Source organism: Nematostella vectensis, chromosome 7 (assembly GCF_932526225.1).
Source record: "Nematostella vectensis chromosome 7, jaNemVect1.1, whole genome shotgun sequence".
NCBI classification, from domain to species: Eukaryota; Metazoa; Cnidaria; class Anthozoa; order Actiniaria; family Edwardsiidae; genus Nematostella; species Nematostella vectensis.
In genome coordinates this window covers 17,700,951-17,726,770 of record NC_064040.1, presented here as the reverse complement: position 1 = coordinate 17,726,770, position 25,820 = coordinate 17,700,951, and the positions used below count along the sequence as shown (strand labels likewise).

General features: G+C 40.7%; 1 protein-coding gene across 1 annotated transcript; it reads right to left on the bottom strand.

Moving 5' to 3' along the window:
- Positions 1 to 48: 48 nt before the first annotated feature.
- LOC116617288 lies at positions 49 to 15,148 on the bottom strand. Its single transcript, XM_032379891.2, has 6 exons — positions 14,858 to 15,148; positions 5,385 to 6,049; positions 3,826 to 3,896; positions 1,980 to 2,132; positions 1,384 to 1,647; positions 49 to 1,197 (listed from the first exon to the last, which is right to left on the bottom strand). Exons 2-6 carry the CDS (start codon positions 5,881 to 5,883, stop codon positions 1,018 to 1,020), a joined length of 1,167 nt encoding a protein of 388 aa, XP_032235782.1. The 5' UTR covers positions 5,884 to 6,049; positions 14,858 to 15,148; the 3' UTR covers positions 49 to 1,017.
- Positions 15,149 to 25,820: the final 10,672 nt, after the last annotated feature.

Genomic DNA, 25,820 nt, shown 5'->3' with positions numbered 1-25,820 from the left:
AGCCTGAACTTTTAACTGTCTAAGTGCTTTACAAACAAAACTCCGGGGTGATTTTTCCGTATGTTTATTGTGACCGACGTGCTAAACCATACACCCATTACCATCAATTCCGTCAATTCAAGTTCAAAGGCTTTCCCTTCACGACGACTCACCCTTTCCTATGCGCGCACGTTATGTCTCCCTTCAATAACTTGTCCACTATTTCCATTTGCAATTCGTTTCTCTTCCTGCCTTCCTCGAATACCGTACAACTACATCCCCTACACCTCTATTGTGGCTTATCCCTGTCTACCGCGTCTACTGCGGTATCTGCTGTTTAGTACTTGTAAAAGCTCTACCGCGTCTACTGCTGTTTAGTACTTGTAAAGCTTTACCGCGTCTACTGCTGTTTAGTACTTGTAAAAGCTCTACCGCGTCTACTGCTGTTTAGTACTTGTAAGAGCTCTACCGCGTCTACTGCTGTTTAGTACTTGTAAAAGCTCTACCGCGTCTACTGCTGTTTAGTATTTGTAAAAGCTCTACCGCGTCTACTGCGGTTTAGTACTTGTAAAAGCTCTACCGCGTCTACTGCGGTTTAGTACTTGTAAAAGCTCTACCGCGTCTACTGCTGTTTAGTACTTGTAAGAGCTCTACCGCGTCTACTGCTGTTTAGTACTTGTAAGAGCTCTTCCGCGTCTACTGCGGTTTAGTACTTGAAAGCTCTGCCGAGATTATTTCTTCTCATAAAATTGGATGTTTTGTTATTATTTTACCTGTCCCTTTAGAAGAGTATACTTAGTTTTTCGATTTACGTGTTATATAGATTCCCTTACAATCTTGTAATTCAACTCATGTATTTCTAAGCATCTTTTTTGTCATTTTGTAGTAGAGTATTTGAGTGCCAAAAGTTAGAAAACAGTTTGAACGGTTGTTATATAAAATCTCGTGAAATAAGTTTATTATATTATAACTTCTATTGTCTGCCCAAGAGTTTCACACTAAAATATACGTTTTGTAATGAAAGCTCATAATTTAGTTCTATTCATGTGGGCACTGCCAGTAGAACATATAACAATACATTCTGACGCCGCTGACGAAGTTGTCGGATTGTCCTTTGCAGTGGCATTTGAACAATCTAATGTCATGGTCCATCCAGGTGTCGTAGATGTACTGCTTAGCGTTGTTGGTTGAGCACGTGACTCCGAAAAGCACGTGACCCTAAAAAGCGATAGAGCAATGGTTTTTATCATCATTACAGAAGATGCCCTATGGATATTCACCTCTTAAATCAGCGCTGAAAGAAATTGATATTGCGCACCCCCTCCCGCCTTCAACAAATAGTTTGGAAGCCACGAGCTGAAAAGCAGCGCCCCCTTCTAATATCATGATTGTGCTCATACATACCGGTGGCTCCCTGACGACGACATCACTATCGGCACCGGTCCCTGCGCTGACTGCCGTGCTTGACTTCTTGACGTATTCACAAAGCGTAAAGTTTACAACGCCGGGAGTGCCTTGTATCCCTTGAGGTCCCTGGGCACCGGGTAGGCCACGCGGCCCTGGTGGGCCCGCGGGACCCCTATCGCCCTTAGGACCCGCTGCGCCATGGCTCTTGTTTTCTTGCCTGTCTGCGACTGCTTTTTGAATTGTATTGTTAAGCATCTCAAGCTAAGATATAAAAAATCGAAAGATTACTCCGAAACGGGTCTAACAGGTTTCCAAGGCAACACCATCAAAGTACATATCTTGTAAATATGTGGGTTCAGGGACGAAAAAGGGGGCAGGGCACGTGTGTAGCTCCCCCTTTTTTGAGTAGGGGCGTAGCTGTCTCCCCGCAATATTATTCTTAATGTTTCTGTATCGTACCCCCCCCCCCCCCCCTCCACACACACACACGATGGATTGTTTGAATGACTAGGTATTGTGCGAGAGCATAAAATGGCGGCGTGATTGGTCTTCTTTAAACCACTTCCCTGGTTCTTAACTATTGCAAGACACACCTTCGCCTTAAATGATGTCATGACCAAGGTTTGTTGGAATAGCCTTTGTTCGACTTTTACCCAGTTCCCTCGCATTACTGCCAGCCGTTCCAGCTCATCAAGGGTAAAGTTGAGGTAGGTCCAGATTTTCTCGAGTGATTCTGGGTGCTTCATCTGAAATTAGAATACCCTACATCAAAACTGGAGTATTTAGAGCTGTTGCATCAATCAATGGCTGTTGTTTTTATAAATAGTCAAAAAGAGTCTTGGGCGAGCGCGCGGGAAACCTATGATGTTCTAAAAACGCTAGGTCCCGGGGCCTATTTTCAAAATGGCGGCCTCAAAAAAAATGGCGTAGTCAAAAATGATTCCTGTAATTTTCAATTTAACTGGAAATTCTCGACGTACACAGTTCTAGGGCGAAACATAAGCGAAACACATGATTGCTCTGTAAATAGGTAGACATCTGCCCACCACCACCTGACGACTATCATGGAAGCCCAAAGCCTCGCATCTAACTCCCATTTAACCATGACGTTGCATATCAATTAATCTTGTTCTGAAAACTTTCGTTTTTCTAGCTCGCTCGGTCAATCCCTTATTAGGACATTTCATACCATATTTCGAAGTCAGCGTCCCTTTTTTTGTATTTCGGTAGTCTCGCGATCCTAGCCCAGCGGAAAAAACAAAACAGAGAAGGCCTTTGCTCCGGGAACGCATAGGCTGGTGTGAACAACATCCGGGAACCAGACCTGAATCAAAATATTACCGAGGCAAACCTAGCCACTGGATGATAAATCCAACAAAAGCAGCTGTTTTTTCTCATACATTTCAATTGTGAAACACTAAACATCAAAATTTTACCGAGGCGAGTGCATCATGCACTACGGTCCTGGGAACACGTTCGTGCAGCAGGTTGTTAATCAGGCTGCCAGCCTTCCTGTAGGCGCAGGCCATTTTTTTTTTTTGGGGGGGGGGGGGGTGCGAAATATGAAAAATGGGACCCTAAGTTTTCCCATATCAAACATATTCCCCACGGATAGTGTCCTTCGTATGCATTGCCTTATATGGGCATTGATGCCCATATTTAGAAGAGCTAAAGTTTACCCGCTCCCTGATCTCCATAAAACATGGTGAAAAATGCTGATTCCTTTCAATTTGAGACTCGAGGCAAAAATGTGTCAAAAAAACTTTATCGCTTGGTCAAATCTTTATCACACAAGTCTTGAAAAGCCCTTAGACCCAGGCCTCCAAGAGATTGGCCGAGCGAGATTTAAGGTCACCCAAATATTGATATGGGGGGGGGAGGCGGAGTGAATTCTCTGATAAAAATCTGACCACCCCCGAAAAAACAAAAAGGGATTTTTTTTATGCCTTTTTAGTATCTACACGGGACTTAAAGTGTCGGATTTGGCTACATACTAAAGCTTATGGTTTATAGTTTTGTCTACAAAAAACACGTCTTTTGAGAACTCGAAATAGACCTTCGGCTGTTGCGTGGGGGGTTCCTCCCTTAGGCGTTAGATTTATTTCGACGAATAAACCCGAAATTTGTTATTTGGCCGCAATTTTGAAAAATATGGACGTAAAGGGGTGGGGCGTGCGGGAATTTTGTCAACTATCGCTCGTCCCACTTCTCCTCGTCCAAAAAAAAAGGAAATTAGCGAACTCTCGCCGAATACTGTAATAAACACCTACAGCGCCTACAGACGTCTATCTTGCTGTACGAGCCCGAACTTTCTTTTTTCGCCCGCGTCAGTAGACCGTGGTCTGATGAGATTCATTGTTTGTGACTCTCTTACTTTATTCTGGTATACTGTTAAATGTTTTGTACAGTACAGTACAGATATTATATCGTTTATCTCACCGCTGTCTTTAGTCTTGACACGTTCGCCTTCATCTCTTGTACTCTCTTCAGCAAGGCACCCTGGGAAGGGTCTGTAAAGACAACACGCAAACATCGTTGGAAGGTGGAGCAAATTACATCCGCGTCTTTTTGCCGCACTTTCCGCAAGAGTAAAAGGCAATTCAGTCTGTCTCTGTCATCTTTGTCAAGCGTTTGCTTAAGATTGTATAGAAAGATCATCAGTGGAATCACATCAACAACTCTTAACAAATTGTGCAATATGTGAACAGGTGAAGGGCAATATATTAGTTCTCTGCGGAGTTTTATTAGTTTATAAAGAGCGTGTGGAAAATGCAGTCTCACGCAGAAAAAGTAATTAGGAATGACAATTATGCAGTTTCAAATGTCCCAGCAAGCATTGAAAATTGAAGAAGAATAAAAACAGCACATGGTACTCCGACTGGGACACACACGTACAATCTTACGAGAAGGTAATAGCCTAATTGCATTTTGAATAATAGGGGATAAAGTCACCTAAAGGACATTATTAAATTGTCATCAGATGCGGAATTATCAATGCTCGTCTGCGCAGTCTTATTTATTTGAAATTATAAACTTAGCAAATAATTGATGTGTGTTTTCTCGTTCATCTCTTTTAACGAATCATTTATCATGATTAAATGTAACAATATACACAAAGAGCATTCCGCGAATTCGATAGCCGTTAGGCATACTACTGGCTGAGGGCGATATCAACGTTTTTTTTTTATACAATCGATTTTCCCAATCGAAAATGCAACAATTTCTTTTCGTATTTCTCTGGATACGCTATGTATACGATACTTAACAGTTTTATTAATCAAAAGCATAGATTTATTAATCAAATAGCATAGTATTGCTGATAATGCTCTACGCAATAGTGGCGACTTCGCCCACTGCGACGATGACACACGATGGGCGCGCAATCGTGTGATGATTAAAGCACCCTGAGTCGCGTCAAAGCCGGTCAATATGCACGCTATATGGACCACATTGTGGCGATTAATGCGCGGCAGCTGGAAGCGCATTCTTGAATCGGTACATCATGCAGTCCAAATAAAAGAGGTCTACCTCAAACAAAATATCAATGTCTTATTCAGATTTTACAATGCTTTTGTTAGTTCTCTAATATAGGCTTCTTTATAAAGAGTAAACACATTTTGTTGCATCTAAGGTTAGTTAGCTATTTAATACGATGCTGTTTATATACATGTCGCCAATGGCACAAAAAAAAGCCGTCGTTAAATGCAGACACAAAAGGGGCAAGAACACACTTTAGTTCCTTTTTAACTGAGAAAACCTTTTAGCACAATGGTTTTATTAGATCAAGCCTATGGTTTTATTAGGTCAAGCCTCGCGTGAACAAGCAACGGGCTTCACGCATCAATTTATTGCTAGCGGCAAAAAAAAAGATACTGCCTCGTAGCCCTTAATGGCATTTAGCACAACAAAAATGATTGACAAGGAAGACACTACCAAATCAACTTTACGCTAAATTAAGTTTGCCATATGAATATAAACAACACATGTGACTGTCTTACCTTGCTTTGTGTATCCTCTGTTGTGATCAAAAGCGCCCCCCAGAGTTAGAATGTTCAAGAGAAGTGACACGACAGACATAAGTCCGATCACAACGAGCAGAAGGAGAACTTCACGACTGATGCCCCCTTTTCTTGCTTTGAAAAAACTGATTTTGAACGGATTACGTCTCTTTGTCTTCGAACCTTCTTTGGTAGTGCCCTTGGTAGTTTTATCTTTTCCCTCGTCTTCTTTTTGGTGATTACGGTCCAGCTCCTCCTTCAAGTATTCTTCAGCTTCGTGCAAGTAGTCTGAACATTCATCCTCGATTTGTACAGCGTCATTCTTTCTGGCTTCATCGGGAGGCGTTTTCCCGAGCTCTGACCGCTCCTGTTTTTGCCCTTGCATCTCTAGCATTATTTCTTCTTTATTCAATCCTTGTAGCGAGCGTTTAGTGGAATGTTTCTCTAACACGTTCACCGCGTTGTTAACTCTAGGGAAACTCATCAAGAAGTTGCCCATGTTGCTCTGAAGTGTCGAGGTTACGAGGCTGTTAACCCCTAGATTGATTTGCGCTGAACACCGCTATCTCGGGGAAAGACTCTCGCTATTGCATGGTGATGAGTGATGATCGTGAGTGGATGAAAAGGGATCAAGGCAGTTCTTATCAGGACAAAAAATAACACGCCTATAGATCCAAATAGCTGTGATTACGTAATCAGCTGAATACTGGGAAAAGCACAACAATAATGATGATAGCAAAAGTAATAGCAATTAAAATGAGATGATGGTGGTGGTGGTGGTGATGTTGCTGCTGTCGTTGATGACGATTGTGATGGTGATATTGTTGATGATGATGACGATAATTTTGTGGGTGATATCGTTGATGATGATGATGATAATGATGATGATGATGATGTAATGATGATGATGATGATGATGATATAATTGGCAATAACGCTATATGCTACAGAAAATTTCAGGAGCAGAGGAAACAGTGTTTGTTTGGCTAAATTCTGATAATAAACCTCAAAACTCTTCCTTATTTATTTTTTGTTTTGCGACGCGCTCTGTAGTCAGCCTACGTTGCGTAATATTACACTTTGTTACTTACTACCCCGTGGAGCACGCAAACAGTGCCCGACACAGAAGAAGAATGATATTAAGATAATCGTGAATAGATTTTGCCGCTGGTATGCTGAAGATCTCCCTTGTTTTGTTGTTGTTGTTGTTGTTGTTGTTGTTGTTGTTGTTGTTTTTGTTGTTGTTGTTGTTGTTTCGATACCCGTGACGTTCAGGGCCAATTGGCCAGTGTATTCAAAGTTCTTCACATTGTTTTTATAATATGGCTGGTAAACAGATATATAAACAGATACAGACATTCGCCGTAAACGTGTCCTACGTTTGTCGTGCAACAACTGTATTGTTTCCCACCCATACAAAGGAAATATTTAAAAAAATGTCGGTCGATATAATTATCGATCGACAAATCGTTGCCAATCGATGAAAACCCAAGATTAACTCTGTTCATTAATTGATCATCGATCTCATAGATCACTCGATAAATTGATAATCGATCTCAACTGTTTCTCGTCTTCATCGATCAGTCGATTTCTTCGTTTGGTTACCCCCGGAGTTTAAGCTAACCTAGGTAATTGTTGTTAAAAACATGTAACAATTTCCATCCTCTTTTTGCTTTTCGAGTATCATGTTGAATTATACTGAAGGCTGCGTTTAATTTCTCATCTATCAATCGACCATTCATTAATTGTGCAAATGGAGGGGAGGCAATATCCTTTTGAGCATCTGCTCAAGCAAATATGTACAAGTCGACAGTTATTGAGAAGATGGAAGAAACTACACCCCTTCACCTAGATTCACACTTCCATGACAGGAGAAACCCATAGGGCTACCTTGTCAATGTTTGTGGGGCCAACTGTATGGGAAACACTTCAGGGCATCCTCGGCAGGTCTCATGCCCCGACGGATGTTCGTAAGAAAACCGCAGCGGCAGTTCTCTAAAAATACTATGTTATACAGATTTGATGAAAGATAAGCTAAACTAGATAAGGTACGCAGTGGGTAGAAAGAGCCTCCGAAATTCTTTATCTAGGTTGTGTGTTTTTTTTTCGTTTTGCTTCAGATGTTTGACTTTGGAGAGCATTTAGTGGTTAAGCATCTATTTTTGCTCCACGTAGTGACACAACATTTTCACCGAGATAACAAATTATCATGTATCGAATAAAGACTTGCTTGTTGTTATTGTAACTAAATATTGCTTGTTTTCCTAACTAAGACACGCTGTTCAAACTTACATCATTGTGGCGGTAATAAAAGGCACTAATTGACCCACTCATCGCACAGGAGGAGAGTTGGCGGCTGTGTGCCATCGCTCCCCAGTAGTGCCTTTGGCAATCTTACGTGAAAAATTCGTGGTATTTTAGAATATCCCTGGTATTTTAGAGATCGTTTTTACTGACTAACATATCTTATTTAAGGGCATGCAACTAGCCCCTTTCCCGAATTATCATCGTAACAAGGACTAAGAAAAGAAAAAAAGACAATGCATAAGCAAGGATACAAAACGGTTCCGTTCTTTAAAATATATGTTCCATAGCCTGGCTGGCAAATTTGTGGAGTCGAACTAGTTGTGACTGGGAATATTTTTGGGGGCGCTGGAGCGGATGCTTGGGGAAAAAATCGTCCCAATCGGTTATACGGCAATTATTCATGTGCTAAAATGCCTAACCAATGCTGGCTGGGAAGAAACAAGAAATGGTCCCTCCTGGGAAAAAGGTACAGATAATTTTTCCCCAGCAACTTTTAAAATCGATATTTTCTTCGGCAGAACATATTCAAATGACGAAATACGCCATTTTAGTCGTTTGGATACACTAGTAGTTCTACTGTCACGCAGGAAAATAACGAAATTTCAAATACCCCATTTCCAGGGGTATTTGACAATCGGAGTTTGGCCGCAAATTATCGGTTCGTGCTTCTTAACGACGGAAGAAAAGTTGGGTCTGAGTTTACCCTGAGTAGGATTCAGACCTGGTCGTCGGCGGAATTAGGATTTAGTACGGTTTAAGACTTTTAGTGCAAAAATGATTGGAATGATGTCAATCATAATCATCACGTGTGTAGCTTGTCATGCGCACTAGCAGTTCTACAAGTTAGTGTGTGACATCCGTAGTCAGTAGCAACATTGTAAGCATTACGTAAGTCACGGTAGCCCAAAAAGAGATAAATACCCTTTGGGATGTCAGTGTCGGTTATCCTAAAGGACATGCCCTCTTAGGAGCATAAAAATATGGGTGCGTACAGAAGCCCCAACCAACTCCAACACTTGAAGAGACTCACTCAAAGAAACACTTGCAAGACACTCTCACAAACAATACTTGTAAAACTCTAACTCTTGAACAGGTTCACAAAAACAGATCTTGTAAATATTTACTTTGTAACAGCGAACAAGTAAAAACCGGTACCTCCCCCAGCCAAGTGGGTCCGTTCTGTTACATGTGGTTAGAGAACCAAAAATATAGCTAGTTACAAGTGATAGAGAACCCAGGTTTCTCTGAGCAAGCAAGAGGAAGTCGATTAACAGTAAACGAAGCCAATACAGTGTTAGAACCCGGGCTTCGACCAAGCACAACAGGTAGGAGGAAGATCTAGAAGAAAGAGCGCTATGACTCCCGTACAAGTGAATTGAGAACACGGTCTCCGATCATCGCAAAAAAGGATCATCGGGTTTGGAATACTGCAAGGCAAGGAAGAAAAGCCGCGCTCTCTAATGAAAACAAAACAATATTTGGAGGTTAATAAAACACAAGCCATTGAACATTATAGATCAGCTAGGAAAATTTTCTTGTTGGGCAAATACTTTTTTTCCTATACTCGTTGTATGGTACATTTCGAGCGCACACTTTACGCTTACTCTTACATTATTGTGAACGCGTGTTTCAAAACATTTTCTGGTGATTATTTTGGGATTATTTTGTTTATGAATAAGCGAATTGACCCAAGTGACTCGTCTTTTGTTTCCCCTTCTCCAAAAGATATATGGAAATCACGTACCGAAATTGTTTACCCACTAGAGAATTGATTGAGCATGGATCTCCCACTTTTTACCGGTCAAGATGCACAAATTCGCGTTACCGAATTCATTAGGTCATTCCGGCAACTTTCTTTATTTTTATATTGGGATGAAAATAAGCAAGCCACTGCATTTCCTTTGCTTCTTAAAGAGAGCGCCTTAACTTGGTACTTTTGTCTAGAAAACCGAGATAGACTAAGAATCGATGAATTGATAACCGCGCTTCGCAAAAAATATGCATCTACCGCGGATTATTTGCGCATACTTCAGCTTCTAGAGAACAGAAGACAAAGACCAACCGAAAAAGTCGACGATTATGCACATGATATTAGGAAATTTTGTTTACAACTAGATATTCCTCGCTCGGAATGCCTAAATTATTTTGTTAAAGGTTTGAAGTCTGCACTAAAAAAACTTTTGAAAGCGCAGAGTCCAGTGCGTCTTTGAAAGAGTTCACCATGAATGAATTCTAATCACCACAAATCGATACTTTACAATTATCAGAAGAGATTGTGGCTCAACTTAAGGATTCTCTGACAAGCTCTTAGCATTTTGCCATGACACTCGTACTCAAAACGCGCTAATTGTTTTGCAAATCGTGGCATGACCTCTTTCAGCGCACACAATTTAAGTGATTCTACAGTGCGAAACATAAACCAATTCAATTCAATTTTTAATTTCTACATTTTTATTACATTTTATTACATTTTTACAATAATGGTTACTCAGCCCACAAATAGCGTAGCTAATCGAGGAATAATTGTTTATTATCTTATTGAAAGAAAAAAAAATACTAACACACACTAGACTAAAACAAGAAAAACCAATACAAACACAGAAGGACAAAAATGAATCGTGATAATTCAACAAGGGAAAAGCATAGTATTGGGATAAGAAATTTGAGTGATGCTGTTTTGCAAAAACACAGTGTTTTGCAGAATGGGGTAAGAGTTATTTATTTTGGTTGATGATGTTTCTTACTGCTTTGCCTATTTGTGAGATATCAACGTAGTCATCACATCTTGTTAAAGCATCCGATAACAGGAGGTGTAATTTATTTTTGAAAGCTTTTATGGGTTTGTCTCTTAGCGAAGCTGGTATCTCATTCTAGATCCTTGCACCAAGCCTGGAAAAGGCTTTGTATTGGATTTGTAATTTTGATTTTTTTTTAATAGAAATTACCAGATGAAGACGACCGACTATTGTATGAATGTACGTTTGAGATGCCCGAGAAAAGACCAAGAATATTCTTTGGTGCTACTTCATTTCGAATATCATGCATAAGAGTGCATACGTTTTCAAAGTAAACAAAGCTAACTGATGCCAGAATCTGAAAAAAGTGGGATTGCGTGGTCTCTCCAGTTCGCAAAATATATAAAGCGTAGAGCTTGTTTTTGAAGGATAAGGCTTTTGTTTAAATTATATTTATCGGCTGATCCCCAGAGAGTTATATCGCGTAGGAGATATTTGGTGCAATCAATGAGTGGTAAATTTGTAACAATATTTTGCGGGGTAGAAAATTGCCTGAGTTTTGCAATCAACCCTACGGACTTGCTGATTTTAATTACAATTTCAGCAATATGATTTTAATAAGACAAATTTTCGTCAAGCAATATACCAAAATTCTTAACGTAGTTTTTGCATTCTTATTTTGATTGATTTTATTTACCATGCTTTTGCATAAAAATTTTAGGTTGATACGTAAATATTTTTTGGTGAGCATGAAAGATGACATAATTATATTTTTTATGTTTAGGGTTAATTTGTTGCTATTTAGCCATTGAGACCCATGTTCCAGCTCAATATTTATCACAGACTGAAGAGTGCGCAAGTGCTTGTTAGCGTACAGATGTTTGTATCATCAGCAAAGAGATAGAAATAGAATTTAGAAGATGAATATAGCATGTCATTCATATAGATTACAAAGAGGAGAGGACCGAGAAAAAAACTCTGGGGAACTCCGCAGTCGGTAAATTGTTTGTCAGATATGACAAAGATACGGGTAATAGACTGTGCTAGCGTCCCGCCTTGGCCCGACTGGTGCCAATGTGTGTATGCTAGTGTGCTTCTAAAGTCCACATTTATGTATACATACTCGCAAGGATAGTTTTAGACTAGCAAAGGTCGCATGCGTGATCCGCACAATTGGCATCACGCTAGCCCGGTCGCAGCTCTAGATCCCACATGGATCTGAGCTGTGGTTTAAAGCACTTCGTTCGAGTCGAAGTCGCCATTCAGTTTTTTTGCCGATGAAGTTTAACTGAGGCAAACCGGCTATGCCATGCTGACGAGTCCTAACAAGGACGATCAGCTGTCCATGGTTGCCGAACTGCACGGGTAATAGACTGTGCTAGCGTCCCGTCTTGGCCCGACTAGTGCCAATGTGTGTATGCTAGTGTGCTTTTAAAGTCCACCTTTATTAAAGGATCACTTCAAAGCTGCTTGTTGAACCCTGTAGTCCGATCATAACAGGCTACGGGCAGTTTAAAGTTGTAGCGAATTCGCTTTTCGTCTAACGTTGACGTTAAGGAGGAACTACAAGAAAGCAAGCTGGAGCCGACCGGAGTCTGAAAACAAATTCGCGATTCCTATCTTCGCGTTTCATAAAATCCCTAAACGTCCTATACCAAATCAAAGCCTTTGCAGATTCTTTTTTTGTAATTTACAGCGATGCGAATCAAGAGACCCGCGCGAAAGTTGTGAAATTATTTGCAAAGTCTGGTCGGCTGAACTACAACAAGAAAGCCAGCTAAAGCCGACAGGAGTCTGAAAACAAATTCGCAATTCCTAACTTCGCGTTTTACAAAATCCAAGAATGTCTTATACCAAATGAAAGCCTAAAAGTTGCAGATTCTTTTTTTGGTAATTTACAGCGATGCGAATCAAGAGACCCGCGCGAAAGTTGTGAAAATATCTCCCATTTCTCGCCCTCCTATCCATCTCTGGGCTTGTTTCATTGGATGATTATTAAAGTAGAAAATAAACAAAAACTTAATGTAAAAGAAGGATTTATGACATAACAATTAAAACGAAATTTACCACACATTACATTTTCCAATTGCCCATATCAAAAGCAGGGCCTGAAATTAAAAACCCTTGAGGACATTGTGCCACCTCTTGCTATCCCTTTCCCCTCCTCATCTCTCTCCCTTTATTTTCTTCCTCCCCCTTTCTCTATACCTCCCTCTGTCTCTCTCTCCTTCCCCCCCCCCCCTCCCCTCTATCTCTCTATTCATATCTCTTTCTGACACTAAGTGTCTCAAGAGAGTTTTCACGGTAGACGAAGCAAAATAACACCAATGACACAACAAAAGGGTTTTCAGCTAGTGGCGTAGTTTGTTTGAAAGCCTTTTAAAAAAATATTGCGAATTCCAAGTTAAGAATATTTCTAAGAATATTTTGGCTTTAAGAAGAGCTGAGTTTTCCGAATTAAATGCATTTTTTCGCGTGTCTACACCAAAATTTAATGTTCGTCGAATTTCGTCCTGAAATTACCCAGGCTGAAACTCTTGCAAAAGGCAACAAGACTTATTTTTGTTTAGCTTCCGCATACATCCATCTTCACCTCGTCACTTCGTGCTGGTGGAATAAATGCGTAATAACCGATAGATATAAGATGAAAACTAGACGACATAGAAATGTAAACTATATTCGAGGTTTCGCAAAAAAGATCGTTGTATGTTTGTTTATCAAATGATGCTAATGCCACAATTAAGATCTTATCTCAGAAAAGTTTGAGCCTTTCCTTGCCGAGCAGCTATAGAGAATAAGAGTATTCAAAGGGTTAACAGACTTTTAAGCTATACACCCTTAATAACTAGCATGTACTGCGCATGCTCGACTTCAGAAGTGTCGTAGTGATTGATCTTGCGGTTAAATAAAGCGTTGTGTCTAAGTTCATTTTTGATTTGCTATTGTGCTTCTATTGAATCAGTTGATTTTCTTTCGAAGTTTTCGTAGTTAACTGGCGATATTACCTCCAGTTATTCACGTGCGCGCGTCTTTCTCACCCCCCCCCCCCCCCCACCTGTGCAAGCACCTAGAAAGTACAGTAGAATTAGTGTTTTGCGTGTACAAATCAACTCCCAACAAGGCGACATCGCCACAGTTTAAAAACAAAACCAGACAGTTTTAGTAACTATAGACAATTTTTCCTATATCTATATTTACAAGTAAAACGGAATCAACCGATGGTATTCCTTAATCCTTGAGCTCCTAAACTTACCCGTGACAGATTGGTATGAGTGACAATCTTTTTCGGTGTTCGGAATGCAATTACTTTTCTAGTCTCGTCAAAATATGACATAAGACTGCCTGTTACCATAGTTACCTCGCGCGCGGGAAGTATTTAGCTTGTACTGCCTGTAGTAGTTGTAGTTGTGAAATTATTTGCAAAGTCTGGTCGGCTGAACTACAACAAGAAAGCCAGCAAAAGCCGACCGGAGTCTGAAAACAAACTCGCAATTCCTAACTTCGCATTTCACAAAATCCAAGAATGTCTTATACCAAATGAAAGCCTATAAGTTGCACATTCTTTTTTGGTAATTTACAGCGATGCGAATCAAGAGACCCGCGCGAAAGTTGTGAAAATATCTCCCATTTCTCGCCCTCCTATCCATCTCTGGGCTTGTTTCATTAGATGATTATTAAAGTAGAAAATAAACAAAAACTTAATGTAAAAGAAGGATTTATGACATAACAATTAAAACGAAATTTACCACACATTACATTTTCCAATTGCCCATATCAAAAGCAGGGCCTGAAATTAAAAACCCTTGAGGACATTGTGCCACCTCTTGCTATCCCTTTCCCCTCCTCATCTCTCTCCCTTTATTTTCTTCCTCCCCCTTTCTCTATACCTCCCTCTGTCTCTCTCTCCTTCCCCCCCCCCCCCCCCTCTCTATCTCTCTATTCATATCTCTTTCTGACACTAAGTGTCTCAAGAGAGTTTTCACGGTAGACGAAGCAAAATAACACCAATGACACAACAAAAGGGTTTTCAGCTAGTGGCGTAGTTTGTTTGAAAGCCTTTTAAAAAAATATTGCGAATTCCAAGTTAAGAATATTTCTAAGAATATTTTGGCTTTAAGAAGAGCTGAGTTTTCCGAATTAAATGCATTTTTTCGCGTGTCTACACCAAAATTTAATGTTCGTCGAATTTCGTCCTGAAATTACCCAGGCTGAAACTCTTGCAAAAGGCAACAAGACTTATTTTTGTTTAGCTTCCGCATACATCCATCTTCACCTCGTCACTTCGTGCTGGTGGAATAAATGCGTAATAACCGATAGATATAAGATGAAAACTAGACGACATAGAAATGTAAACTATATTCGAGGTTTCGCAAAAAAGATCGTTGTATGTTTGTTTATCAAATGATGCTAATGCCACAATTCAGATCTTACCTCAGAAAAGTTTGAGCCTTTCCTTGTCGAGCAGCTATAGAGAATAAGAGTATTCAAAGGGTTAACAGACTTTTAAGCTATACACCCTTAATAACTAGCATGTACTGCGCATGCTCGACTTCAGAAGTGTCGTAGTGATTGATCTTGCGGTTAAATAAAGCGTTGTGTCTAAGTTCATTTTTGATTTGCTCTTGTGCTTCTATTGAATCAGTTGATTTTCTTTCGAAGTTTTCGTAGTTAACTGGCGATATTACCTCCAGTTATTCACGTGCGCGCGTCTTTCTCACCCCCCCCCCCCCCCCACCTGTGCAAGCACCTAGAAAGTACAGTAGAATTAGTGTTTTGCGTGTACAAGGCGACATCGCCACAGTTTAAAAACAAAACCAGACAGTTTTAGTAACTATAGACAATTTTTCCTATATCTATATTTTCAAGTAAAACGGAATCAACCGATGGTATTCCTTAATCCTTGAGCTCCTAAACTTACCCGTGACAGATTGGTATGAGTGACAATCTTTTTCGGTGTTCGGAATGCAATTACTTTTCTAGTCTCGTCAAAATATGACATAAGACTGCCTGTTACCATAGTTACCTCGCGCGCGGGAAGTATTTAGCTTGTACTGCTGTACTGTAGAAGAAGGTGGAGACCGCCTTTCTATTCCGACGGCTATCAATTCCGACGGCCGTCGCATCTATTCTATTCCGACGGCTATTCAGTTCCGACGGCCGTCACATCTATTCTATTCCGACGGCCGTCGAAGGACCGCTATTCAGTTCCGTAGGTCAATTAAGCCAGTGAACGTTAAACAAAACCTTTTACTACCAAACGTGGTCTTAAGTCACAGACTAAAAAAAATAGCCACGAAAAAAAAATAATATCTGATTGAATGATAGGGAAAGCGATGCGACGAAGTGGAGGAAGTAGAGAAAAAAGAAGATGCTGAATATATTGACGAAAAAACGCTCGTTTTCTATTTTATAAAGATGTGTTATTTATTGTCTTAATAAATTATAAGATTAGCCCGTCTTTTTGTTTACGGTATTGTCATCTCAGTATTTGATCTTGTTATGATAATACATGGTGCTCGATCGTGGGTCACGCAAAGAGCGTAAAAAAATCGTACGGTCGCAACTGAATAGCTGTTGGAATAGAAAACCTTTAGAATTGAATAAATAACTACCATTTCCAATTTTAATACCCCCAAAAAATGTTTCTTTAGTGCATAAACTGACTGTGGTGTTCGGCAAGGAACAAAGCAAAAAGAAACAGACTCGTGGTCTTCCACATTTAATACAAGATGGCGGATCTCTGACATGTGTTCTACCATGGTGCATTGCGCACCTTAACAATCCATAATGCAACGCGGCGGACACTACATCCCCCCCTTACTTAGCATTAAAGTCCATACTAGGAGCTAAATAACTATAACAGCTATAGTAGGGGTCCTACGCATGTATGTAAAAACTGAAAAGAAAAATAAAACTAACAAAACTTATTGTAGCACATAATCCTTAAAACGAACAGGTTGTTGCCTAGTGCGCGCAGGTCGCTGATTGGCTAGAGAACCAGGAGACGCTGGCATTTCAGCTGTACAATCAAGTGTGGACTGGTTCTGGGTCTCAGGTGCGGTTTGGTGTTCCTGCGCGATTTCAGGTGGAGTAGGCAGCACGTCTGCGGCGACTGCTTCCTGTGGTTTGATGAACTTCTTCATTTGTGCTACATTCCTCATCTTCCTATTTCCATCAGAATCCTCCAGTACAACTGCATTACCTGTCTTCTGCAAAACCTTGTAAGCTTCAGGCTCAAAAACTGGAGAGAGTTTGTTCTCGCGGCGAGTCTGTCGCAGCAGTACTTCATCGCCTTCATCAATTCCACTTGGCTCAGCATGTCTTCTAGCATCAGCATACTCTTTCTGTCTGAGTTTTGATAGAGCGTCTCTGTCCCTAAGTTTGTGTTGCCACTCTGACTCTGTCGCTCTATCCTTCGGAATCTTTACACTAGGTAGCTTGTCTCGGAGCTGCCTTCCCATTAGGAGTTCGGCTGGCGAGCATCCAGTTGCGGCATGGTTTGTTGTGCGATACTGAAAGAGGAAATCATCAAGCGCTTTCTTCCAATCATTTCCTTGCAAGTTTGCTATCCGAATCACTTTAAGAATTGTTCTGTTACATCGTTCCACTTCGCCGTTGCTCTGTGGCCAATATGGAATTCCTTTCTTATGTTCTATGCCTAAGAACTCTAAGAAATTCTCAAATTCTTTCGAGGCAAAGGGCGGTCCGTTGTCGCTGCGAACCGTGTATGGTATGCCATGTGTTCTGAATATTCCCTCCAATGCCGTGATGACGTGTGGTGCATCGGTTTTCTTAAGGAGTACTACCTCTGGCCATCTGGAGTAGTTATCCACAACTACCAGCAAGTGGTTTCCTCCAGGTATCTCAGTCAAATCTGTGGCGAGGTCCTCCCATGGTTCTTCAGGTAGTTCTGTTGATCGAACAGGTTCCGGTTTGCCACGTGGTCCAACTAGCTGGCAGGGGTAGCAGGCCTTGATGAACTGTTCAGCCTGTGCATCCATCTGCGGCCACCATAGTTTGCTTCGCAGGCGGGATTTTGTGCGCACCATTCCTTGGTGTCCCTCATGAGCTAAAATAATTGCTTGCTTCCATAGGGATTCTGGTAGCACAATTCGGTTTCTACGCATCACTAATTGTCCGGCAATCCACAACTCCTTTGACACTGCTTTGTACAAGGTACCTGTGAGGCGGGTGAAGTCTCCACTTCTAATTGCTTCGCGTACCAGAATAAGGGTTGGGTCCTTCTCTGAAACAACCTCTACATGCTTTGGGGTCATGGCGACAGGTACTGCGGCCTTTGCAGTGCTAAACACATACTCGCTGGTTGCTTTAGAATCAGCTGTCTGTACTGGACCAACTGGTAAACGACTCAGGGCGTCGGCTGAATTTTCCTTTCCGGAAATGTGCCTGACCACATAGCTGAATTGCTGAAGGTACAACAGCCAGCGTTCAATCCTAGCAGACGGGGGTTTAGACTTTGGACCTAGGACTGAAATTAAGGGTTTGTGATCAGTTAGTATTTCAAAATGGGTTCCATAAAGGAACATGTGAAATTTCTCACAGGCCCATTTGACAGCAAGGGCCTCTCGCTCGAACTGTGAGTAGCGCTGTTCAACCTTACTAAGCTTACGACTTGCGTAGTACACTGGTCGAAATTGACCATCACCAGGTTGTCTTTGCTCTAGTATGGCCCCCAGGCCAACTGGTGAGGCGTCAGTGATAATCCTGGTCTGGGCTCCCTGTGTAAAATAAGACATGACTGGTGCACATGTTAGCAAGTGCTTAATTTGTGCAAATGATTCTGCCTCTTTGTCACCCCATTTCCATTTAGCATTTTTACTGGTAAGATCCCACAGGGGAGCAGAAATGGTTGCAAACTGTGGAATGAATTTGGCACAAAATTGAGCAGAACCAAGGAAACTTCTCACCTCTGATTGGTTGGTTGGTGCAGGTGCCTCGACAATTGCTTCGACTCTTTTGTCAGATAACTTAAGACCATCTGCAGAAATGGTGTCTCCCATGAAATCCATACTCGAGGCTCCTACCACACATTTCTCATAGTTGAGGGTGAGTCCGCTGTCTTGCAGCTTTTGGACAGCTCTTTCCAGGTTCTCGTCATGCTCCTTTTGGTTCCTACCCACTATAAGAATGTCGTCATGCATGTTGAAGGCTCCAGGGCAGTCTTTCAAAACTTGCCATATCAGGTTCTGGAACTTCTCGGTAGCCATGTTCACACCGAAGAGCAATCGACAGTAGCGATATAAACCTGTTGGCGCTGCGAAAGTAGTTATGTCTCGGGACTCTGGGGATAACTCGATTTGATGGAAAGCCATGTTTAAATCCAATTTGGTGAAAATCTTTGCATCTGAGATTTCTTGTAGGGTTTCTTGCATAGTAGGTACTGGGTGTCTTTCTCTTAAGATAGCCTGATTGGCCTGGCGCATGTCCAAACAAATGCGAACATCTCCATTTGGCTTTTCGACTGCCACAAGGGGATTGATCCAACTTGTAGGACTGTTTACCTTTTCCACCACACCAAGCTTCTCAAGTTCCTCTAACTTGTCAGCGACCTTCTGCCTGCGACTAAAAGGAATCCTACGCAATGGTTGTGCTACTGGCTTAATATTCTGATCAATACTTGAGTTTAAAACCTTTAAGCTTGCCCAAACCATGAAAAACATTAGGAAATTTGGCCTTAAGCGCTGCTTTGCTGTTTAACTGAGTATTTATAGCTGAGAAATCTGAGCTACAACTATTAACCTGAACTCCTACTTTGAGTATGCCTAGAGCTTCAGATAATTCACGACCTAACAAAGTTGACGCTTTTCCAGAGACAATGAAAAACTTTGCGCGCTTATCCACATTTGTTTCTGGTACATGCACATTAAGCATACAACTACCCTTAAGATTTAAAGCATCACTAGACGAATATGCAAAAATTTGCTTGCTACTTGGCTTCAAAACAATGCCTCCTTTTGATAAGTCATTGAATGTCCTTTCTGACATAAGGTTACAGCTTGCACCCGAATCAATGATGACATTCTGTATAACACCTCCAATAGATATCTCCATAGTACCAGGCGGTGACTCTGTGTGCGTGCAGAATACATTAAAAACATCTTCTTCCTCTTCGCTATCAGTTTCTTGAACATCAACAGCTTCCACTTGTCTTACATGAGATGGCTTCCTGCCCTTTGATTTTGGTCCACTTGCAGACTTTGCTTTTCCAGATGTCTGCTTTGATTTGCAGCAGACCTTGAAATGTCCTATTTTCCCACATTTTTCACATTGGTGATTTTGGCTACATCTGCAGTCAGCAGCTTTATGACCCTGCTTATTGCAACGATGACATCTGCCATCAAACTTGGGACCAGCACTGTCAGGCTTCTGTTGTACTCTCAATTGGTTAACACCACCTTGATCTGGCACAAGAACTAGTGCTTCTTTGTCATGGTACGTGTTGACAATTTCCAGGAGCTTGCTGAGAGTCAGACCTTCCTCACGAAAGAGTTTTGCTTTGAGGGGTTTATCCAATATGAAGGTCAAAATTCTATCTCGAATTTGACTGTCCTTTTGGTCGTTGTACTCGCAGTGTTCGCAAAGGGTTTGCAGTCTAATTGCAAATTGATGAATCCTCTCACCGGGTTTTGGTACCGCTGTCAAGAAGGCTTGCCTGGCCATCGGTACGTTTTTCTTGAGTTTGAAGTGTTGAGTGAGGGAGTCCATGGCTGTTTTATAGTCCTCCCCCTGTTGTTCAGCCGTAAAAGCGTGAAAAATTTCTCGTATTCCAGCTCCTGCTAGGTGAAGAAGTATTGCTCGTTGTTGTTTCGAGTCTTTGATGCCAGATGCAGTGCAGTAGAGCTCAAATTCGGACTTCCAGATTGTCCATCTTTGTTCCAGCGTGGCTGGTTCGCCAATGCAGTCGAAGGCTTTTGGCGTTGGTAATCCTGATAAACAGACGGCCATACCGGCTTTTTTTTGACAGATTTAACTTCAGTATGTGTTTATCCAGTTGTTGATCCCATCCTCGTCGCCAGAATGTGGTGTTCGGCAAGGAACAAAGCAAAAAGAAACAGACTCGTGGTCTTCCACATTTAATACAAGATGGCGGATCTCTGACATGTGTTCTACCATGGTGCATTGCGCACCTTAACAATCCATAATGCAACGCGGCGGACACTACACTGACAACCGATGAAAATATGTTACTACTTTTGTAATTCTACAAATAAAGTAGTTTGGTTAAACTATTTTATTGCAACAACGCTCATCATACAAATTAATAAGGTTAATACAAAAATAAACCTATACACAAACTAGAGTACCTGATATAGGGTATCCATATTTAGGGCTCTAGGCCAAAAGACAGGCTCTAGGCCGAAAGACAGGCTCTAGGCCAAAAGACAGGCTCTAGGCCAAAAGACAGGCTCTAGGCCAAAAGACAGGCTCTAGGCCAAAAGACAGGCTCTAGGCCGAAAGACAGGACAAACGGGACAAAAAGGCCAACAGAGTCATAACCATGGGTAAACTCATGACAGAAGATCGAATTGACCTATAAGGTGTTGTGTCCCTGTTGACCTTTTGGCCCGTTTGTCCTGTTTTTGGCCCTTTTGTCCTGTTTTTTGCCTTTTTGTCCTGTTTTTGGCCCTTTTGTCCTGTTTTTGGCCCTTTTGTCCTGTCTTTTAACCTTTATAGCCTGGTTCTATCTAACAAATTTAATCCATATAGCTCCAAATTAGGGACACACAGGGACAAAACCAAGCTATAAAGGCCAAAAGACAGGACAAGGGCCAAAAACAGGACAAAAAGGCCCAAAACAAGACAAAAGAGCCAAAAGACAGGACAAACGTGCCAAAAGGTCAACAAGGACACAACACCTAAAAGGTTGTTTCACCAGTAGGGCAATTCTTTCATGATTTTACCCATGTCTCACACCGAAACAAATACAAAATCTAAAACAAAAGAGAAAAATGATTAAAAAAACATCCTACATTAAGACAAGACTTTCGGAACGAGGTTCACTCTTATCAAGCCACCTCGTCGAAAGCAGGGTGAGGCGTTATTGCAAAGATTGCACCTACCCGAATTGCGGAGCAAAACAGCTAGTTCGACTAGCAAACCAGAATCGATGGTGGCGCGTTATGATTTCTACATGAATTTCGAGAATGATATCTCCGTTATTTGAGGGCGACTGTATTGGGGCCCTGCACTATGAAAGTCTTTCTTATCTATTTTATCTGGTTGGATATTATGATAGAAATCCGTACTCTTCCGTACGGATAAACTTATTTACAACTACGGCGTAATTTGCTTGATTCGCCGTTTGAGCTTGAATTGACAGCGATTTTCTCGGGATCTCGGAAATAAAACGACAGTTCCCAGATTGTGATCACTTTTATCGTCCCTTATTTATAGGGATTTTATGGGTGCCATTTATAGGAAAATCGGAGAAATATCTTAAATTATTTTTTAGTGTGTGGTATCCATTTTCTAGGGTATGATTGTTGGTAGAACTGTTCGCGGTTTTCATATCAAGCACAAGTTGTTCTGAATTACTTACAATTATCATACCCTTCTCTAAACAACTCTTTCATTTCCCAGAAATCGGACAAATATTTGTGGAGATATTATCGCCTAAATAAACATTTAGATATCACTTCTCATGAATATTGAATATTTCATTGTTATGGAAAATCGAATAATAAACCAACACAAATGATGCCACTATGTTGTGCAAAGCTATTAATAATTTCATTATTTGTTAACGTCTATACTGGCAAAATTGGAGAACACCTTTGACCTTACTTGTTTTGTGTCCGTTTTGAGGATAATTACGGGGTGAAAGTTATTATGTTAATTCATTCTTTTGTTCCATATGTAATTTGCAATTCATCTAACTCAATTAGTTCCTGAAGGACAGAGAGCCGGAAATAGTGCCTCCCAAGTCATGTAAACACATAAATTTTATGAATGAAACAAACCTGTCAATATGTTGGTAATTTGCTCTAAAAAAGAAGAAGGAAAGAAATAAAAAAATACCCTTGTTTAATCATTTCATAGAATCAAAAAGCCCAAACTGTCGCGATCTCGTACCAGAACAATGAATACAATACACCAAAAACTGGAACTCGACTCTGCCAAATTTTCGTCTTTAATAAGACTTCTTCAGGGCAGACTGAAGAAGGTGAATCGTTACAAGCTTATTTACATCAGAATAGTGGCGCGAGACGCAAAAACATTACAACTGACAAAAACGCGCATTTTCTAGAATAGCGCGCGCTATGGATAAAAAGAATTTACACATCTCTACGTGGGTTCCTACTACAAAAAAAGTCATCACTATTACGACCCCGCGGGTGGATAGACTTAAGCCGATAAGCCCACTGGACTTCCCTTTCCCTAAGCTGAGCCTCAGAGTTACACTTATCTATAAGTTGTACCATAACATTATTAAGACCTAAATGATTGTCGCAATGAAAATGTTGATTGATAAGGTTATCCTTAACTCTTTCACTAACCGGTAAACTAGGGTGCTTATTTAACCTACTTTTATGATTATTAAAACGCTTCCTAAAACTATTGATAGTAGACCCTACGTATTGCTTGCTACACATAGAGCAAGTAATTAGATAAACAACAAAATCTGAGTTACAGTCCAAGTCAAAATTAATGACATATTTCTTATTAGTAACTGTACTGCGAAACTCGCGCCCTGTCTTAAGAAAGTTACACACCCTACACCTTTCACCGCCACACTTACCACAACCTCTAACCTGAGTACTGTCCTCTTTAAGAGAGGAGTGCACCAACAGTTTAAAGGATATGTTGATGCACTCCTCTCTTAAAGAGGATAGTACTCAGGTTAGAGGTTGTGGTAAGTGTGGCGGTAAAAGGTGTAGGGTGTGTAACTTTCTTAAGACAGGGCGGGAGTTTCGCAGTACAGTTACTAATAAGAAATATGACATTAATTTTGACTTGGACTGTAACTCAGATTTTGTTGTTTATCTAATTACTTGCTCTATGTGTAGCAAGCAATACGTAGGGTCTACTATCAATAGTTTTAGGAAGCGTTTTAATAATCATAATAGTAGGTTCAATAAGCACCCTAGTTTACCGGTTAGTGAAAGAGTTAAGGATGACCTTATCTATCAACATTTTCATTGCGACAATCATTTAGGTCTTTTAAGACATTAAAATAATGTTATGGTACAACTTATAGATAAGCGTAACTCTGAGGCTCAGCTTAGGGAAAGGGAAGGCCAGTGGGCTTATCGGCTTAAGTCTATCTACCCGCGGGGTCTTAATAGTGATGACTTTTTTTGTAGCAGGAACTCACGTAGAGATGTGTAAATTCTTTTTACCATAGCGCGCGCTATTCTAGAAAATGCGCGTTTTTGTCAGTTGTAATGTTTTTGCGTCTCGCGCCACTATTCTGATGTAAATAAGCTTGTAACGATTCACCTTCTTCAGTCTGCCCTGAAGAAGTCTTATTAAAGACGAAAATTTGGCAGAGTCGATTTCCAGTTTTTGGTGTATTGTTTAATCATTTAGATATTCTGAAGACGTGATTCTGAAGATATTCTGAAGATCTCCGCGCAGTGTCACACATAATAGTCACTGAATTGTGTTGTCTATAAATTATCCCACATACTATGCTCTTCTTGTTAGGAAAACATAATTCCACCCATAGCGTTGAAAAGCGGTATTAGATGTTTTTTTTCAATATTGGCGTAATCTGAAGAACTGTCTATATATATGCCAACGCACCCAGAGGAAAGGGGCGTGGGTACGTGCTCAAAGTTATAGCCACTTATTTTTGGAATCCCTTCTGTATTTGAATTGGTAATTCTTGTCTCAGTAAGACCGATAATATCAAAATGGAAATCAAATTGAGCCAAGTATTCATTTTCAAGGTGTTCTAGGTTTGACCTAAAACTTCTGATGTGGCTATGAAAGACGGATAAGCTTCGCTCATTTGCACTTTTAGAAAGGTTTGATTTTATTAATTGAAAGCTATGCGGTGAAAAATATCTGCTTTTAATAGATGGAAAAGAATCAAGATTGTTTACATTATCATTAGTAATTGAATTTAGGCTAAAGAGATCTAAGTCATAACGACTGGGAAGATTTTCGAGATTACGTTTCGATTTTTTCCCAGATAATATGCTATTATTGAATTTCCCGTGTACACTCGTGAGGTGGGCTCTTAGTGAGAAGTAAGGGAGCTCACGCAAAGTGCGCTTCATTTCTCTCTCAAAAGACTTATTTCTTTGTGGCATTTAACGATTCAAAGACTAAATATAATAGTATAGTTTTTGTTACTATTATTAAAAGAGAGGACACGTCTAGTCGAAAGTGCACGTCTAGTCGAGTTGCGCACATAACGCTTTAGCGTAGCGCAACAGAATCGTCGATGGCCATGGTTTACACGCTACCAATCCATCACACGATGTGTTTAGTGTCTGTACGTCGTCGTGTGTAGGGGCAAAACTCTTGTCCACCATTTTTTCTCGTAATGCCTCGTGTTCCTTGATCAACATTTTAAGCTCTTTCTTTAGCTCTTCATGCTCTTTCCTTAATCTGTCTCCCATTTTACACACACAAATACGCATAAACACGAAGGAATCGCAGCTTGCATTAACACAAACAGAAAGGGAAAAAAAGAAATGAGAAGCGCGTCCTAAACACGTCCGCACTCTCCCACGTTCGACGTCCCATCCGTGATGAAGTCAAACAAGTTTTAGGGTAGTTTCTTGGTGTTACGGAGCACCAGCACCAAAAACACAATGGAACAAAAGCCAAAAGCAAAGACCTTAGAACGAGACAATAAAATAGAGTACAAAGGCCTTGAGCACCAAAAATAAAGCTCTCCGTAACACCAAGGAATACCCAGTTTTAGCAAATGAGCATAGGAGAACTAGAAATAGTTTTTCAAGGCAAAGCAGAGCTAATCCTTATGTTATCGATGCAATAGCCACGACCACACCCAGCGTTTTTGTAAGATAAGGTCGCGTGCACAACGGAGTTCCCTTAGACTATCTAACTCGCAGTTGTCACCGGGTGAAATGTGTGCTACTAGGCCAGTCAATCTACGTCAAAAAGGGGCCAACATCGGACTAATTGCAACACAAGGTTTTTTAGCATACTAAAACTATAACATACTAAAACTCTATAAAAATCGGAGCAGGCAAACACCCCGAAAAACGGGATCGAATTTCCCGATACAAGGCTTGTATGAGAAACCACAGGGTTCCCAAATCACGAAAAATACACATAAAATCAAGTTTATACCACTATAAATGATAAGAAAAGATAAGAAATATATTATTTCTACACGATCTGGATAAAAATCAACGTTATCTGATATAGCTGCGTTACATATTACAGATAAGTC

Excerpts from the sequence above, each read along its gene's own strand:
- LOC116617288 (XM_032379891.2), bottom strand. The coding sequence starts at position 5,883 with ATGGGCAACTTCTTGATGAGTTTCCCTAGAGTTAACAACGCGGTGAAC. Across the intron at positions 3,897-5,384 it reads CAGAGGATACACAAAGCAAG|ACCCTTCCCAGGGTGCCTTG; the intron begins GTAAGACAGTCA and ends TTGTCTTTACAG. Across the intron at positions 1,198-1,383 it reads TCGTCGTCAGGGAGCCACCG|GGTCACGTGCTTTTCGGAGT; the intron begins GTATGTATGAGC and ends ATCGCTTTTTAG.